Below are 19634 nucleotides of genomic sequence, written 5' to 3'. Positions count from 1 at the left end.
AACTCAGTGTCCCTTCAGTCAGAGTCAACAATCTTGACCTTACTCTGCTTTCAGGGAATAATATTGCTGGCTACTGTACTTGCAGCTACTGTATTTTAACGCAGTGCTCCAGGGGTTATCACTAAAATCAGGAACATGTCTAGTGCTTATCAGAAATCGATTTCAAGACACTTACTGCAAAAGACTTCTCACTGGATGCAGAACTAGGCCTCTCAGATTCAGGGTTGGATGAATGAGATACTGGTCTCTTACTAGCTTCTTCCTCTTCTGTGTCCTCCTCATCAAAATTCAAACTGCCTGAAATTCCTGTCAGAATACAGCATGGATTTAAGCATGTAATCTCTGAAAGTAGGTGTCACGAGTTCATGGCATCACTAATTCATATATGACTCTTGAATACCTGTTCACAGTCTTAATTTCTGCTTTTTCAACTGATTATTCCTAATTGCTGTTTCAACTGCTGATTTTCTTCATGTGCTGTATCTCTTCCTAAGCCTTGCAATTAAATTCCTACTGATATTTTGCAGCAGTCACTGTGCAGATGATTAAGCAGCTGTCAGGCCTTTATTAATATGGATTTTACTTGATATTCCATGACATAACATATTGCTTAGTTTATGTTGTCATTGAACTTACTTTGCATATGTTCATGCAGAAAAGTCCTCCATGTCTTAAGAGCAACAACAATAAAAGGAAATCCAGATCAATATGCTGACACCTGTCCCATAAATTGGACTCTCTACAGTTTACATCCTTTACCACTTTCCTTCAGTCCTGTCCCTGAAACAGGGTATGTCAATTTTTCAGTAAGAGCCCCTCCTGTTCTTACATTGATCAGATTCATAAATACTAATAATTACTTGATTTCTGAAACTGAAGCGCAAACTGAGAAGTTTCAGGACTTATTTAATCTTAACCTAAGCACAGTCCTGTAGAGATGACTGTGGGTATATTACTAAAATAACTTTTCATAAAGACATTTATGAAGAGGTTCTGTACACATCACTATTTGTTGTGTCCTTCCACTTGGAACTGCAACATCAATTGGTCAATAGGAAGAAGTTCTTCACTGAAAGGGTGACTGGGAGTTGGAAAGAGCTGCCAAGGGAGGTGGTGGAGTCACTGTCCCTGGAGGTGTTTAAGGAGAGACTGGATGTGGCACTTAGTGCCACTGTCTAGGTGACAAAGTGGTGTTAAGTCATAGGTTGGACTCAATGACCTCAAAAGTCTTTTCCAACCAAACTGATTGTGTGCATCCAAGATTTTGTTCTGTGATTCTTTTCTTTAATTTGGCTGTAGAAAGGAAATGTATCTAAAGCATTACAGACAGACAACCTGCTTAACTGAATCGTTTTCTGAGAACATATATTGTAACAATGCTCTGCAAAGGGGCATTGCTGGAAGTCTCAGATAAAAGAGAAAAATCCAGTCTTAACAACCTGTCAGTAAATTTCCCAAGGGACGTTTGGGAAGAGGAAAGGCGTTGACCCTGGTACTCCAGCCAATTTCAAAATTCACTGTTTATATTCTACCTCCACTAATTTCCCCTGAAGTTACTGGATATTCTCTCCTCTTTCCTTTTCCAACTCTTGTGTAATGTTGCTATCTGTAAGTAAGCAGCTGTGCCATCTGAAAACTGGATGACAATATCTCTGAATGTGACAGCACCTCAATACCTGCAGTGTATGGGAAACATTCTGGGAGACAAGCTCTGCAAAATAAAAACAAGCTGTATACTAAATTAAACACTAGCCATTATTTTACTGCAAAGTGCTTAGACTGCATGCAACAAAAAAAAGGTTTCCTGTAGTACTGGCAGCAACTTAAGATACTTGGCAAACAGAGCTTGACACTCCACTAGGAAATTACTCAATGGGATATCATTACTGAATATATAACTCAAAAACTACTGACTGTGACAGCCTGTGACTCAGAAAAAAACACCTTTTCTGTTAGTCTCCTAAAGAGTTAAATCATGGCATTTACTGAAGGGTCCTGCTGTTGTGAAAATATTCAAGCACCTTATCATGATATAACATATCTGCAATAAAAACACCCCAAACTTTAGCAAAATGTGGTATAGCATTTTGTCAGCAATTTCCTTGGAAAGACCAGAATACAGTACATTAAGAAACCCTTAAAATAAAATTATTGGTATGGTTAAAATAATATCAGGAAAAGGAAGTGCAGCACTGCACTTCCACATGCTATACAATCTAGTAGCTCTTTTAAAAGTGATATCCTACAAACATTTGTTTCATGATTCCTCATTTTTTAATGCCACTGAAATAAAGTTATAGAAAAGCCCCAAAAAAGACATTTACCCATTATTAACTCTTACCTCTCTTCTGTAATATTTCTTGCAGATCTGGCTTGCTTGCTGTGTCTGTTACAGCCTCTCCATCATTTTCCTTATCTGCATTGTCTTCTGGTTTGGTAGATCCAACAGACAGAGTTTGGAGATTGGTCCCCAAATCCTGAACTTCTGATTTCAGGAAAGCAGCTGGTCCATCAATGCCTGCAGGACCAAATGAAACAAAAATTCCAAAGTCTATTTTTTTTATGGCCAAAGATGCACCCCAGGATGGTGGCTCTTTTCATCTTCCCTTCCTCTAGCATCTCTTTAAAGTATTAAATATACTTGTTCATTTTTTTTCAGAAAGGAGGAGTCAGGCCTGACTCTGGTACAGACTGCCTATTACTTTAAACATATCAGTTTCTCCCTATTTAAATATAGTGATTTTATTTACCTTTTTACAAAGGCTTAAGCAATTAAAACAAGTTGTACTTGTCATGCATATTGACAGTTTTCAATTTATTTACAGATATCTCCCTTATTTTCTTTTTCTTCACGTTGTTTGTTTGCTCTTATGCCAGTGAGTACTCTACAGTGAATACCACAAATCAATTTGATAAAAGTATCTACAGCCACAGACATAAAAAAACCCTCTATCTTTTTGTTAGAATAAAATTTTCATGTTTAAATCATTCAACACAGCTGTGCACCACACTTGGTGGCAGCATCTTGATGTCAGGGTCTGGCATAACACTGAATATATAGCACATAATACCTAAGTAGAGCTCCAGCTTTGGAATTCTTGTTTTCCCACTGTCTTCCTTCTTAAAACTCTTCTGCTTTATCTAGGCATTGTATTTCTGACATGCTTACTGCTGTTATCACATCTTACCAGGACTTGCTTGCACTGAGGAAGCCTCAGAACTATGAAAGGTAGTGAATGAGCAGTTAAGTTTTCATTTGAGTCTTACTAAAGACTTCTACCATAAAAGTTATATCTATCTTATCTCTCATTCTCTTCTTGACTTGAAAGTGTCTTTTAACAGAAGCTTTCTTACACATGATTTTACTGATTTTAGACATATAAATGCTACCACAAATACCACCACTTTCCTTCCCATCCTATGATCCTGAAAGGCATCTGGAGAACAAGAAAAATATTCAAAGAATATTTTGAACAAGAACAAGAAAAATATACAAGAGAGAAGGGATAACATAGTTGCAACTGTGATCTTCAAACCAGGTAACACCCCTTGTTTGGAGGTTTAAAATTCTACTGTGCATATTAATTTGCTATCAATACAAGGCTTGTATTATAACACAACTGCAATAGCACACATCTCAAAGCCTTAGAATGTTTCCCATAACTTTCTTGATAGGCTGATGGGACCCTGGCTCTCATAAGCAGCTTCCTGACACTTCCACTGGATTCTAAGGATTTCATTGCTGCTCTTTTCATCTCCTTGTGACATAGGAGTCCTCAAGCTCTCACTACTGTGTTTCTTTTCACTCCTAAAATAATGGTCACTACTCTACTGCAATGTTTTGAGACCACCAAGTCATTGCCTTTGGCCCTGAGAGCATTTTGTGCTTGTGACTGTGGACCACTATCACCTGTTATGTTTCAGTTGTCTCAACGAAGCCCACAAAAAACAACAGATGAGGTAAAAACCATCAAGAGCCTAACACAGTGTTCACAACACTTTTTGTTTGCTTTCTCCACTTTATCATTCAGTCATCCTGAGGTGAAGTATCCATGACACCACAAGGAAACACCGTACAAGCAGTCACTACTGAATTATTTTCTTTACCTTACAGCTTTAGAAGATTTTTTTACTTTTGATTTCTATGCCCACCTTTATAGAAGTTGCCAGCCCATTTCTACAGTTCTAGCCTAAAACAAGGGGGAGATTACTCAAGGATACATGAAGATTTACAGCTGTCACAAAAATCAAGGTGAGGTTTTTGCTTGCTTTCACAGTTTAGTATTGCTCAACCATACTGTACTACAATTCAACTTTTGTATATAGAAAAGTATGTAATCAATCTTATCACTTGACCCCTACCACAGCAATGTAAGCACCCATCTGTGACATAAGGCATGCACTGGGATTTTTGAGAAGCCTGTTGCAATCAGGTTGATTATTTACCATGTAAAACAACATCACTGTGGACAGGGGTAGGAGTTTCTACTAAAGGAGTCTGCTCCTCACACCCTTTGGGCTTTGACCTGCGTGGCTTGGCCTCAGGATTTGGCTGCACCATCAACGGATCGAGACGTTTCTTCCTCTGCTTCTTCTCTAGAAGGGCTCTCTGTGGGATAAAGAAAAGCAGGAAACAGATGAGTAACCACATCTAGAGAGGCAGAATCCATGCCTCAGCCACTGCCAAGGACATGTCCCTGATCAGAATGTCAAATAAACCTGAAGTATTCTTGTGAGCGCTTATAAAAATCTAACGCACAGATATCACCATGGTTTTGGAGTGAGATACTGACTTTGATTCTCCATAAGAGGTTGACATGGACACCTCCTTATTTTCTGACCTGTCTTGAGACTACCAGTTAAATCCTTTCACTCAGTCTCAATTGCAGCAATCCTTAACAAAAATAGACAATTTCAGCAGTCATCCATAATCCAGTATGAAACAGTCAGGACTTGCAAAGGAAAAGGTTTTTATCTCAAAAGATATCACCTTACAGGGAAAACTTAAAGTAAATAGTTCCCAGAAACCAATGCTGAGAGATAAGACTTAAAGTGGGGAGACAAGTAACAGTAATTAAAATAGGAATGACCCACTAAAAAGAAATTTTATCTACCTTGCAAAATTTTTCCATATAATTCAGGACTGAAAGGAAAGACTGGTAAGTCCAAATGCTAAAAATGAAAACATTATTTCTCTAAGATACATATATATTTGATACTTAAGATTTCCTATTCAACAAGAACAGAAACAACTTTTAGTCTTAAATCAAGGCAAAAAGGGACATGGTGCCATTTTAGACAGACCTGTTTAGTCCTTAAATCAAAGGTGATGCATGAAGAAGGAAAAATCATATTCTAATATCCTGCACCATTATGCAAACAATGTGCAAGCTCCTTATACTAGATGCAGTTTCTCCATAGCTATCTCTTAGGTACCTGAACACCCCTGGAAATTGTTTTTGATGACAGAAACCATTTCTCCATCAAATTATTTTTAGTTTTGATGCAGTACCAGATAAACAATTCATCAGTACCAACAATACAATCCACTTGAGACGCAGATGTTTTTGGAGCCCTTTTCTCTCCCATTATTCTTTTTCTCTTGTTGGTTTTTCCCTCTACTATTAGTCTTTTTATCTCAAGTGAGTTTTCTTCCTCAGGCAACCTCTCCCTGAGGAATTCCAATATAACTCAGCCCTTGATTCTTTATTTTGTCTGTTTTTTTCACTTATCTAAAAGAAAAAAAACCCAAAACCCAAAAACCCAACCACCCACAACCAAACATACAAAACCTCAAATACAACAAACAAACAAACAAACAAAAACAAATACCTTGAAACAAAATTACTTTTTCTTATTTAAACTCAGAACTACCCTTTGAAGACTGGACTGCAGTACAGGTAGTGTTTGCTACTGCAGAATTATTTGCAAAGATTATCCTGCAGAGCAAAAATTACACAGAATTCCAAAGAGATTTTAACATTTGTCTAGAATAAGAAAAGAAAAATAAGCAGAAAAGTAAAATTCTTAGAAATTGTTAAATACAGATGTGTTTTCTAGGAAGATAGACTTTTCAGAAGAATTTACATTGGTTTGTGTTGCTTGTTCCTTTTTTAAATTAAAGCTGATGAAAGGTAAAAAAAGTCATGATAGTTTATAATTCTCTAAAGGAGAGAGGAAAAACAACAATCAAAACATTATACTCAGAATAAGGATTTGAGAAAAATTGTTGTCAAGGCTTCTCTACCTGACAAACAGATAGGCAAGGAAAAAAACCAAAACCCCTAAAAACCAGCTAAACAAAAAACAGTCACAACCTCAAGCCAGTAAGAAAATAAGAAAATACACAGCCACTGTTAGAATGTAAAATTGAATTTGGGATCAACACCAGATATAGTAGTTTCAAGAGTTATTTAGTGGATTACTCTATTAGATAAGCTTTTTTTAAAACATTTCACTGCTCACCAGTCTAAATTTTAATTATTATTCTTATACACTGTGTTACATCAAAGGGTTTCTTGAACTCACCAATCCAATACGATCAGCTCATATTAAAACAGTTTACTGCTGGTATATGTGACTGATCTTCCTTTCTTGCAAGAACTACAGGACAACCAAAGTGACAAAACTTGATAGTAACTTAATTTTTTTAAAGGCTTCTCTTTACCACTTTGCATACTGAGATGGAAAAAATATGTGCAAGTCCACTGTCAGGACAGCAAACAGTAGTTCATTTTCTCTCCATACGGTGGCAGAGCAGCCTGCCCTTCAGTACGATGTATTCCCGGCTGTATTCCACTCAGGAAGTAGAAAAAGGAAATGGGTATTTTGTTTCATTTTGTCTACTAATTAGCCTTTTCCTCCAGCTCTGTGTTACAGTAAAAATCCATTTACTATCACTACATAAAATGTAGATAGTTCATGAACAGGACAGCAGAACACAAAACCCATCAAATAAATAACAAACACTAATTATCATTATTTGGTTTTGATTTTGTGTGCTCCATGCATTAAATACTTGCAGAAAACCATAACATCAGAGTGTAGGATGACTAGAGGATCACAAACCACCAGCTCCTGTTCAAATGAACTTCCAAGAAGTTACATGAGAATATCTAGTGTACTATTAAGACAACTAGTTTAGTATTCTCTTTCTCCAGCTGAGATGGCACGAAGCTGATCTACAGGAAAGTCCCAACCACTCCAGCCTTGAAGGTGCAATCCTGTGCTGCTTATTAGTTGGTAGAATCCTAACCCTAGCAGGCCATGCAGGATGGATCCTGGCTAGGGAACATCCTCTCCTCCTCCAGCTGCCCCTTAGCTCATGCTGGGGCAGCAGTGACACTGGCAGTGATGGTGGCACCAGTGAAACTCCATGTCAAGAGCAGTGCACCACACCAGGTGCACTCAGAAACACGCCAGGCTTCGCGCTCCCGCTGCACAGGGAGATTGCAGCATTGCACTCGGAGCTGAGGCGCCTGAGAAAACGCAAATCTTCTGCTAATGAGGAAATGAGCACTGCCTGAGCAGCCACACGCTCTTGCCTCAAGGAAAAGGCAGTAGTCCAGGAGAAAAAAGCATCCTGGCAGGCAGAGCTGGCCCACAGATGGAACTTGATGTCATGCACTATTATAAATAATATTTTATTGCAATTACAGGGTTTCCAAACCCATCATAAAGATGGATGGACAGGCATGTCTCTGCTATGGCTTATTCCAGATTCTCTGTATGACCAGAGATTCTATATATGATCCTGCTGGGTTAAAACATTTTGCATTTTTTAAATTTCAATTCCTATAATTGTTTATGACAAATTAAGCAAGGCATCAGCTACAACCAGCAGCGAGTCCATCATATTTGGTAGTGATCTCCTATTGACTTTTGTTTCTTCAGAAGGCACAGTACTATTCATGTCAAAGTAAACTTTAAAATTAATATCCAAAACCTAATTCTAAACTCCTAAATTAGAGATTGTCAGCACTTCTCAACAAATCTCATTTGCAAAGGGCAAGCAGTTAAAATATATTTAGTGACATTTTCTAGATGTTTCTTTTGCAGATGATTGCAATCTCAACCAAATCCAAGAAAGATGGAAACAAATTGAGAAAGGAAACAAACTTTAAACTGACTTCTTCATGGTGCAACTGACAGCTGCTCTGAGGGAATTCCACCCAGCCCAGCTGGCTTTTTTTGAGGAATAGCCATGCATCCCCATGGCAAGGCCTGACACTAAGCAAATCACAGTACCCAGCACTAGGAGACAGTGATTATTACCAGCTTATGACCCAAGACCAGTACTAAACCAGACCCTGAGGTTCATCACCAAGCAGTCAGACCACCCTTAGTTTTAGAATTTCTTACCAAATGGCACTTGACACTAAATGCTCTTTTATAATTTATTTTAATTAATTCTATTTTTAATAAATTGTTTGTTTCTAAACAAGTGTCATTTGATAGTCTACAGATAAAGGACTACTCTAGCTTCCATAAATATGACCAAAGATAAATTATACCTCTTAAGTGTTTTAGATAAATGCCTATTTAGACCCAATAATGTTGATAATAAATTCAGTGCCTGAAGTCAAAGCCCAGCAAACTCAGACTACAGAAAATGACGAGGTTCTGGTAAAGAGGATTATTACCCACTGCAACAGTTCCCTGAAGACTGTTGTGTCTGAACTTAAAGATGCTAGCTGAGAAAGTGCCTTCCTAAAAACCATACTTTAATTTAAACAACATGAGTTTAATGCAAGACTGTGATCTGTGGCCCATGTGAAATGGCCAGCTAGAGAATCATGAGTCTCACATTGTCTAATCTATTTACAAGCATTTGAAGTTTCACAGAGAAAGAATATTAAGGATGGATACTTCATTGCTTTGAAGAATATGGTACTTCAGAAACTGAGACCAGTATCCTGATAATTGACCCATGCTTGGCTGTAAATATTTTCATTGTAGGAAACAAAAAAAGGTCAAAAGAGACTGGAAATCCTTTTCAACAGCAGTGTTGAAGAGATTGTTCTATAGGTCAGTGAAACCATTCCTTTGATGCCTAAAATGGATAATTCCCTGCAGTCTTCCCATCTTTTGATTTATTCCTGCTCTCTAGTGACTCAGTCCCGATTAAATAAGAGAACACATGAAAAATAAATTAATAAAACACACCAAATCTACAAGCCATGGCAAGGTTGACTTGAACTAACGAAAACCATGAAAATCTTTGAAGTTCATTAGACCAAGCACTTTTAGCACTTCACCCCCATTTCTCAAGTCTTTAGAGGGCTGTTTGATTTTCTATATTTATCTTTACCAGCTTCAGCACTATCATTTACCTGATTCTGCAGTTTCAGCTGTCGTAGTTTCATGCTTTCATCCTCAAAGATGCTGGAAAAGCAAAATAAACAAATCAATTAATTATTGCTATTAAACAGTTCACATTACAAGAACATAGGATATTTTCAGACAACAACATCATCAAGACTTCAAATTGACTGTTAGACATTACTTCCATCTCACATGAAGACCAAGTCACAAGGTATTAAAAACAAAACAAATTCTGCCATAAATAAGACTGAACTCTGTTTTAGTCCCCTTACTAACCTTTCTGGAAAGATTTTGAAAGCACCAAAGGCTTCATTCCTGGTAGATGGATTACAAACCTCTGTTGAGGTGGGGCTAGGAGACAGTTTACACCTGAAGGCTTAACACAGTTCAGATCAATTCAGTAAAGTCCCTGCTCCTTCACTGGATACCCAATTCCAAATGAATTCAGTTTTGTCTTGGAGTCAAGCCTACATCATTTTCTCTTCCTGCCAGATGTTCAGTTAACTACAGTTAATACCTGAGAGAATCTGTGTTTACAACATCCGACATTAATTCCTAAAGGTAAAAAATAATTATTTCCCTATTTCAGTATTTTATAGATAACTCTGATTTTTTTGTTCCAAGTTGTGTTCCATATAGACTTCCTACTTCCTTTTGTATGATAGTGAATTATTCCATAAAATGCAATTTAAAGCACTTAACCCCACAAAGGGGAAATGTTAATTGACTATTAAGCACATACTCTGCTGACCACAGTTGTGCTCTTTCCTTCAAAACAGTTTTGACAAAGACCTCTCTGGAAGTAAGAAAGCATCAGGAAGAAGGTGCTTAATGTGGGAAACAGACAAACATTATATATTTTATTATTAGCATGCAGAGAACCATGGCAAGCCACAATTTCAATTTAAACAGGAAATTCTCTGTCTCGTCTAGGTATCCATAAATGTCCAACGATGTGAAGTCACAAGCTGGCAGCCAGCGCTGAATATAACCCTAACAACAAGGAAAATCAGAGATACACAGAGAGAGCAGAGCTGGGGTTTCTGCAAAACACATGCCATGGAAATTGGATTACAGCACACAGAGCTAAGGAGAGAAGAAAAGCCTGAGTCCCCTTAACCCCTAACAAACCCACATTTGACTCAACTTCAGGCAAGCAGATGACAAATCAAAGGTCCTTAAAGACAAACTACCCCAGTAAACACAGACCCTGCTCTGGAAGATTGAAAGATGCAGAAAAAGACTTCTGTACACACATATCATATATAACAAATTGTATACTCTAAAGTTGATACTGAGTTTCCAACCAGTAGTATTTTAAAGCAAGTTAAGACTGCCATTGCTTTTTTATTCCACAGTTTTCCTTATTTCTATACTTTTTTTCCCCTATGAATTTGAAGTATCACACAACAGGTCTAAGTCCTTGAAAACATTTTGTTTCTAAAAACTGATGTTACTCCTCACATGGACCTGTAATACACAGTGTCTTGGATTCTAAGGGAATGGAGGGCCTGGAAAAATTAACGTCCTTCTTGAATAGGGATGGAGAGCTGTGTATCCCCAAAGCAACACAGTAGTACAGTCATCTTCACTTGAAAATAGCCACAACTTAAGAAAGAAACAAGCAGAAGCACATCTACTCAGTGCAGCACAATATACAACAGTTGTCACATGAAACTTCAGCATGAAAGGTGACATGCTTATTATTTATAGCATAGATGATGGAACAGGCCATCTTTGGCAAAGTCTGAAAAACAACTGAAAGTTCTACTTAAAATATTCATGACAAAAAAAACCAAAAACAAAAGGGAGAGGGAAGAGTCCTTTTCTTCTCATACACCTCCTGATTTCAGAACTTGGTGACATTTGCTAACTGCAGTTGAGAGTTTGTTATAAAGCAAACTACTACCTGTGATCAAGAGCAGACTTACAGACACCTTCTGATGGACACAGAGGTGTCCTGGGTAGGTACAAGCTGCTATCTGTGGTTTTGTTTCTTTGCCTAGCAGAAGATGTATCCCCAAGCAATTTGAGTCTCTTTTTTTAAAAATCAGAAGAAATAAACACTACCACTTTAGGAAATAAGTTTACAAGGTTTCCTTTCTACCTGGAAAATGACAAAGTTCTGAAATAGCAGGACTCACATGCCCTGTGAAATCTTCAGTGCAAATTATTTACTTTGTATGTTAAATTATTTTCTACCTAGACTGAAATGAAGTTACATTATGTAACAGGAGCACAACACAGACTACACAGTGCCTCAACTCTGGCTACTTAACTGTTGCTTGAACATAAAGACTCTAACAGGTCACAGAGCTTGATAAAGGAAAAAAATAGCACAGTGTTTTCTTACAATTTACTTTAAAACACAGACCAAGACTGCTGATTTGCAGGCAAAACAAAATGAAAGCAACCAGCAATGCTTGCCATTTTTAAGTGCAAGGTTTCACACAAGCAGTAAAATAAAGTCATGAGCAATGTAGCACTATAAATACTAGCTTAAAAACATCCCTTTCACGCTATTTTTTTATACTGCTCCTGCAACTTTTCTTCTAGAACTCATCATTATGAAAAGACAATAACCAGTCAAAATAGAAATTCCCACACTTTAAACCTTTTTCTATCGCCCCACAGCAGTTGGTGTTATTACAAACTTTAACAGGAAAACGCAGTGCCAGAGTCACTCCCACAGCTCACCACTAAGGAATGTAAGTGGTGTGCTAATCCAGCTGCAAGGCTTCAAGCAGGAATCCTTCTTCAGCTGAGCTGACAACACAGATCAGTGCTCTGTCAGACATACTCACACCAAAGCACTGTGCCCTTTGCTTTGCTTTTCTGTTTGAAGGGTTTATGTGCCAGATGAAAAATTAAATATCCATCAGGTAAAGGAAAAATAAGCAGCATTTCCATAGCTACAACACCACGGTTAGAAACAGGGGAAAAATCCTGACCACCAAACCAGTTGCCCATTTACCCTTGATAAATAAGAACTGAAAATTTTCAAGTGGCCTGTATCAATGTCCTGTCCTCAACCACTGCAGCACAGCAGCCTACATGAGATCCTGCCACAGACACCACTGCTACATTTACCAGAATCCTCCTGCAATCCTACTGAAGCTGCATGACAGGTAACAGACATGTGCCACAGAGAAAGGAAAGATTACACAGAACAGAACATACAAGGAAACATTAATGATAGTGCAGGATACAGAATAAAAATGAGTGGGAAAGCACCTTAAATAATATTTAATAAAACATGGAAGAAGATGGCAAGATGCAAAGGGCTTCACAGATTTCACACAGATTAACATGGAGCAAAAAGTTTTATTTTAACTGGTAGCATCTCAAATTCCTACAGAAATGAGAATCAGCCTGGTTTTCATTTCATAATCAGAAATTAAAGTGTTGCAATAGGAATATGCAACAAATTTATTATAAATTGATTTGGTCTTTCCTAACTATTTCCAGAATAGCAAACAACCAGAATGAAGATGTAACTCACAAATTATTTAACTGATATTCATGTATGCAACTGAAGCTTCCTTTTTGTGCGATTTATTTTCCTTTCTGTAAAAAAGGAACACTACATCTATTGACAGTTCTTTCAGAATGGACATATTTTTCAATAACACTGAAATTCTGGCATTACAAACTGTGGATAAGCAGAGGTAACACTCTTGCTTTCATTGCAGCTTGTCTGTGTTCCTGAGTATGCTGTACTTGAAAAAAGAACATAAGTATTTTGGTTGTGGATTCTTTTTTAAGCACTTGGCAATAATTACCATTGAATCAGCCAAACACAAACATACAGTATAATCCAGCTCTGAGAGCAATGAAGAATCCTGATATTAAAGCAGAATGTAGAAAGTAAAAGCAATCCACCAGCCTGAAAATGTTCTTCCATTCTGTCCAAGGTCCACATGAGAGAAAGGACTGAAGAATTGAAGCGAGTTCAGCAGAAAGCTGAGCAAATTGACCAAGGACTGGAAAGTGCACCTCTTAGTAAGATTTCAATGCATCCTACAGTTTATTCAAAGAAATTCAATATACTCCACTGTATTCCATGGATTTGAGGGTACACATGACATTGATGAGAAAAAAGACAATAAAATCCAGACATAAATAACTGAAGCTAAACAAATTCAGGTTGCAAATAAGTTTTTTATTTAACACTGTGACTAATTAACCATTAGGATAACTCATGGAGCTGTGGAAACAAACAATAGAAAACAACAGGTTCTATCAAGCTTGAATATTGTTATGTTAGAAGTTGCTGTTGACTAAGGCTATGGTTTACCTCCTATTTCAGGTGTGGTTATCCCAGATGGGAGAGCCAAGCATTCTTCTTTCAGGTTATTTCAATTAAATCCCCTTTTATATACTGACTGTTGAAGTTAAAAAGAGGCACAAAAAAAAAAAAAAAGGTTGTCTTTGTCATGGATAATGGTCTAGTTTTGAAAGGAATTGACTGGCTGCAGTTGTGAATGAGAGGCAATGAGCAGAGAAAAGCAACAGGAAAGAGCACCCTGTAGAGACAAAATGTTCTACTGGAAAGATTTGAAATATATTAAACAAAGGAAAACGCCATTATAGCTTTCCCTGCATTCAACAAAATGTACACTTCTCATATTCCACTAAAGAAATACTGTACTCAGTTTCTCCTTCTAAACAAATAATGCAGCAAAGACTTGCAGATTTAAGGGCTTCCCAGTGAGCTAAATCTATCCTGCAGTTCAAGTAGTTAAAGGTTTAGTAAAGAAAAAAGTAACACTGGCTGCCTCTTTTAGAAGGAAGGTCAGACTAGCTGATAGAAGCAAACCCCACTCCAACCTTAAATGAAAATCTGACCCAAGAGAAGGAAACACAGCTTGTTTTGTCCTAAGTATTTGTACAGCACCTATCAGCAATGTACCTGCACTCAATCCTTGGTGAGAAAAACTGAGGAATTATTACCTATTTGTGCACAGCTCTAGGGAAGGTATTAAACTTTCAGATAGTCCATAGTTTGGCAGAGAGATTCAGGGAAAGTGTCCAGCAGAAACTTCCAGATCATTTTGGAGTGAGCTGGATCTTGAGTTTACTGGGCCTTGCTGCAAACAAGCTTGACATTTTTGTATCAGTCTGACATAGAAATCCTTTCAATAAACACAATCTTTAGATACCAGTGGGAATATAAACCTATACATTAATAATCAAGATCCTTAAATTTTCTGTTGTTTCCATTGCTCCTTTTAAAGGAGCTCCAAGGCACAATAACACCATTTTAATCCACAAATCTTCCCACTTTCCCAATATCTTATGTTCCATTTCTCACTCTACACAGGACTGCTTCCATCAAAAGTCTTACAAAGCTCATGTAATTTCTCTTTCCTTTGCAGGACAGTTTATTAACGTGGCAACAGCAGTTATGTCTCTGAGCAATACTCCCAAGAGCTTAAAAATCAGGGGATGAGAAGAATGTGGCTTGTGGCCCACATCTTCAACCACTGGATTTTATTTTTAGCTGTAGAAGTGCAAGTAAAAGCAACTTCAGTTAAGAAATGTTGAGTCAGCTGGTGTGAAAATATTTTGACTCTTAACCCTCCAATAAACTTTCCTGGGGATCATTCTCATCTGAACTACAGCTATGAAAGAAAACAGAAGCTGTAGAAAAAAACATTAGTTGAAGAAGGATTCTTATCTTTCAAAAGATAGCTTCCAAACAAAAATTGCAATATTGTCTCTAGAAAATGTTTGAGGAACAAAATTTATCTGTAGTGCACCTTCCAATCCACAAAGGGGTGGAGTTCTGACACAGCTGTAACGGCACATTTTTGGGAAAATGCATAGCATACCACCCACAAGAGTGAAGGTTACCAAATTTTTCTGCCTTCCCCAAGGCAAGAGAGTGGGATTTTTGGCAAGCACAGGATATTCTTTCCTTCATAATTAATAAGCAGTAAGTCTTCCAAAGTAAACTGATCTGCTGCAAATCAGCCATAAAATGCCACACTTCTTTCTAAGTGACACTACTGAAGTTGCATCAACATTTCATTAAATTATTTTTAAGCAGGTGATATTTCAATAAAAGCAAGTTTTAGTGCATCTGCCCTTTTTAAAGAAATCAGTAAAATCAGTTTGACCTTCGATCCCTCTGATCCCTCAAAAACACTAATATAAATAGAATACTGTTTTGAGAAAGGGTTCACAAAATTTGTTTGAGAAGTTTTTCACCTACTGAATATATTATGAGAACAATGACATGGAAAGAGTGAACACCTAGTTTTGGAAGCAATTCTGAATGAGTAAATAAATGACTGTCTTGGATTTGCTTTAGTACAGAAATTATGTCCCACATAATACAGATTGAGTAAGATTTATGTCTGAATATTTGAAAATAAGTATAAAATAAACTAATAAGAGCAATAAACTCAACTGCCAGATCAGTGTGGATTAAGGGAGCAACTAGAGACAAGCACTGAGATCTGCATGTTCTACTTCATTTCAAAATATACCTGAATCCACTACATAATCCTTCCAATAACTTTTACCAACTATCTGAACAATTTATAACTTAAAGAACAATTTACATCCTAAAACATCCTAAAAACATCCTAAAGAAATAAAATAGCTAGCTAATCCTTTAAAACTTCTGCCCCTACCTACCTGCAGGCTTAAAAATAGAATTTTAATGTGAAATTATCAGGTGTTTTTCTTTAAAGCCACACAGATCAGAAGCATGTCAAACACACCCAAATCAAAACACCCACCATCTGCCCTTCCCCACTAAACACCTCCTTCAAAAAAAAACAAAACAAAACAAAAAAAACCCCAAACCAACAAAAACAAGAAAAAAACCAAAAACAAACAAACCCCAAAACAAACCAAACCTGAAAAGGCTGGTGCTCTGAAGAAAAATATGAAAATATGTATATTCTTTGCATGTATCTATATGAATATGGATACGTTTCACCTATATTGTGGCAAAACAGCTGCCCTGACAACTCCTAGCAACAGGAATACTGTGCTGAAGAAAGGAATTCAAGCACAAATTAATCTGAGGAGTACATGCTACAAACATTATTTGCTATAAAATATTAACAGGTTAATAATCATTTTTGTTGGCTAAACCCACTAAAGCAGTGAATTTAATGCAAGCTTATCCTTGCAGCACTAAATTTTCCATACTTGCATCCATTTTGGGGTGACTGTTCACATGCCAAATGTAACTAGGTAAATAATGATGCAGTTTAGGACTGACTGACCACAGCCAGGTCAATGGAGAAAAAGGATTTATCAGTACAGGAGACACAAGCTTCTGTTTTCTTTACAGTACTTGTTCCAGTGATCTTGTAAGGTAAAATGAAACTGTGCAGGCAAAGTAAAATGACCACTCAAAGATCACCCCTGCCTTCAGTTTCAAAATGGTATCTGTGGAAGCACAAAGCCCCAGTATAAAATTATCGTGTGAGAAGTGCAGTGGAATATTCTCTGCACTATTACACACCAACACAAACACACCCCCACTAAGGTAAAGTAACAGAATATTGAGAAATGAAAGTACCATAGGAGAAAAGCTGAATTATGGTTAAACAAAGAATGAAGCTTATGCTGTTTGTTGAGATTAATTTTTCAGAAATTGATGAATATTGTTTAGGTGGACAACAAGTTTATCACAAGCCAGCAATTCACTCTCTCAAGGCAAAGTATCCTGGGCTGCATTAGGGAAAGCACTGCCAGCAGGCTGAGGGAGTGACACTGCCCCTCTACTGGTGAAGCCACACACGAGATGCTGCATCCAGTTCTGGGCTCCTGGGAACAAGAAAGAGATGGACATAACCAGCAAAGGGCCACAAAGGTGCTTAAGGGACCAGAGTGTGTTTTACATGAGATGAGGCTGAGAGAACTGGGCCTGGAGAAGTGAAGACTCAGGAGGTAACTTCCACGTGTAGAAATACCTGATGGAAGGGTGTAAAGCAAATAAAGCCAGCAGTGCCTACTGACAGGACAAGAGGTGATGGACACAAACTAAGGCACATGAAATTCTACCCAGTATCAAGAAAAAATTTTCCAGACAAACTGGTCAAATGTTGGAACAGGCTGCTCAGGAAGATTTAGTCTCCATTTTTGGAAATATTCAAAACCCAACTGGACATCATTCTGTGCAATCTGCTCCAGCTAACCCTGCTTAAGCAGCAGGGTTGCCCCAGATCACCTTCCATCCTCTGTGATTGTCTGGTTGGGTTCTAGAGGTTACAAGTTTAGATCCCAAATGTGAGAGCACAAACTAGATGACAATAAAAAATACAGGTTGTTGCAAGAAAATGCAACAGGAATAAAAGCATGATGAAAAGGTTACATATTGAGCACAGAACTATTCTGATTACTGTTTTGCTTAGTGTTTTACACACCATTCAAAAAGTGACTTATCAAGTACCAAAGATTAGCTCCTCTTACTTGGAACAAAGGAGCAGAGCAAGGAAAATGAATCAGCACTCTCTGGACAGAAGCTAGTATGACTTCTATTTGGACTATAAAGAAGAGTGCAAACAAAAGCCTGTGTCATTCTCTGCTATACTACATTGGGGGAACAGAAAAGAGATTCTTGTTTTCCTTAGCCACAAGTCCCAAATAAATTCATTTCTGCAAACCTAAAGCAGAGGAAGTACTCTTCTCCTGGAAGGAAGGCCAAGAGAAGCCAGAAATCCACACAAGCCATTAACCATCAAAGCCAGCATAATGCTGGGAGGGTGGCACAAAAAACACAATCATAAGAATATGCACATAAACTTATATTTTAAGTGTGTAGCCAAACAGGGGGTTTCAACTGGATTTTTATTATAATTCTAACAAGAAAAGGGAAACAAGGAACCTCCTGTCAGGCATATTCCTCCAAGAGTTCACAGCTGGTGACTCCATGACTCAGGACTTTTCAGCTCCTAACCACCACTACAAATGCAGAGCACTATGCTTCAGGTTAATTCAGTTGAACCTAATGAAACTTAGGTTTCTGCTAAGGAAAAAAAAAAAAAAAGAGAAATTTTTTCCACAAGCAGAACTTCACCTTTCTATTTAATGTCCTCTCACCTACATGCTTCAAATCCCCATGGTCATTTCACTTATAGAAACACATCTCCTAAGGAAAGAGGAAAGCAAGATCCCCAGGGGGCTGGAATTCTGTCTCTTGTGATCTTCTGTTTGTGAATTATTAAACCTTGCCTGTCACTTTTGATGACGTCCTAGCTCATTACAAGAGGAAGCCAGTGAAATGTAGAGCAGCCATTATTCTCTCCTAGCAACAAAGGCAGCATAAATAGCACGTGCTGTGCTTAACCCAGACCAGGTAACAAAACTCAAAGTTCCCTAAAAACAAGTGCATCACACTTGACAAGATGAATTGTACTTGTGTAATAGTATTTCAAACCAAAAATAGGGAAAGGAACATGAAATTTTCTGAACTGACACTCTAGAACTGACTATAGACTTTTATTCCCAGTCCAGATTTTTTTTTATTTTAGAAAAATTGAAAAGGAAAGCCATTAAAGAGACAGAAACAGTTAAATGTCATTTTGATCTCAAACTAGGTGACTTGGCAAGATATCACTGCTAGATTTTAGTTCTTGCTCTTTTTGCCTCAGATATCACATAAGAATGCAAAGTCAGAAAGGAATGTAGAAGCACCCAGACTCCTATAGCAAGAACAGTTTAAGAGTTCAAACATCCCACAGAGTGTGTTCTAAAGAGCACTAAGAGTTGGCGTAAATGTTCTTGCAGTGGTCCAAGGCACAATCTCCAGGCATATCAGCAAATCCACTTAGAAGAGAATTCATCCCATGACCCAATTACAACACAGTTTTATTTTGGAGATCACTCAGCTGTGCCTCAGCAACAAAACAAGAGTCTGGAGCCATCCCAGTGCAAGTCTGGTTGCAGAAAGTTTTCACACATACAAAGCCATAATTATGTTAAGTCAGCGCATTTTTCCCTCCTATAAACGCCACACCATGATTAAAAAAAAAAAAGCAGAAGAGAAAAGTAATGGCTCTCTATAAAAAAAATGGGTCACCAGTAACCTAAATTCTAGCTGGTAAGAGATGGGGAAAGAGCTAACTAGAAATTAAAGAGATAATTCAACCAAGGTTCAACTTCAGGATACATCTTTGCAATTGCTGTTACTAAGTGAGTCTCAAATTGTATTCTGAAATTTTGTCACACATTGTTGCCTTTCCTCACTTGCCACTGCTGTCCACATCATAAGAAGTGAGGTGACTCCATTCACATTAACAGCAGCAGCCTCAAATTGCAAAAGGTTTTCAGTACATATGAACCAC

General features: G+C 37.6%; 1 protein-coding gene across 1 annotated transcript in view; it reads right to left on the bottom strand.

The window, feature by feature from the left end:
- The window catches only part of TULP3 (TUB like protein 3), a 32256-nt gene that overhangs the window by 9642 nt on the left and 2980 nt on the right, over nt 1–19634 (bottom strand). Inside the window, exons 2-5 of the mRNA XM_054269747.1 lie at nt 9333–9384; nt 4447–4609; nt 2342–2518; nt 176–306 (exon numbers count right to left, since the gene is read on the bottom strand). Coding sequence (XP_054125722.1) covers nt 176–306; nt 2342–2518; nt 4447–4609; nt 9333–9384 — 523 coding nt within the window. The remainder of the gene's footprint in view (nt 1–175; nt 307–2341; nt 2519–4446; nt 4610–9332; nt 9385–19634) is intronic.

Source organism: Melozone crissalis, unplaced genomic scaffold, assembly GCF_028551555.1.
Source record: "Melozone crissalis strain CALT ecotype California unplaced genomic scaffold, PUWL_Pcris_2 ptg000008l_1, whole genome shotgun sequence".
Lineage (NCBI taxonomy): Eukaryota > Metazoa > Chordata > Aves > Passeriformes > Passerellidae > Melozone > Melozone crissalis.
The sequence above is the reverse complement of the archived record's forward strand: the minus strand, read 5'-3'. Positions and strand labels throughout refer to the sequence as shown.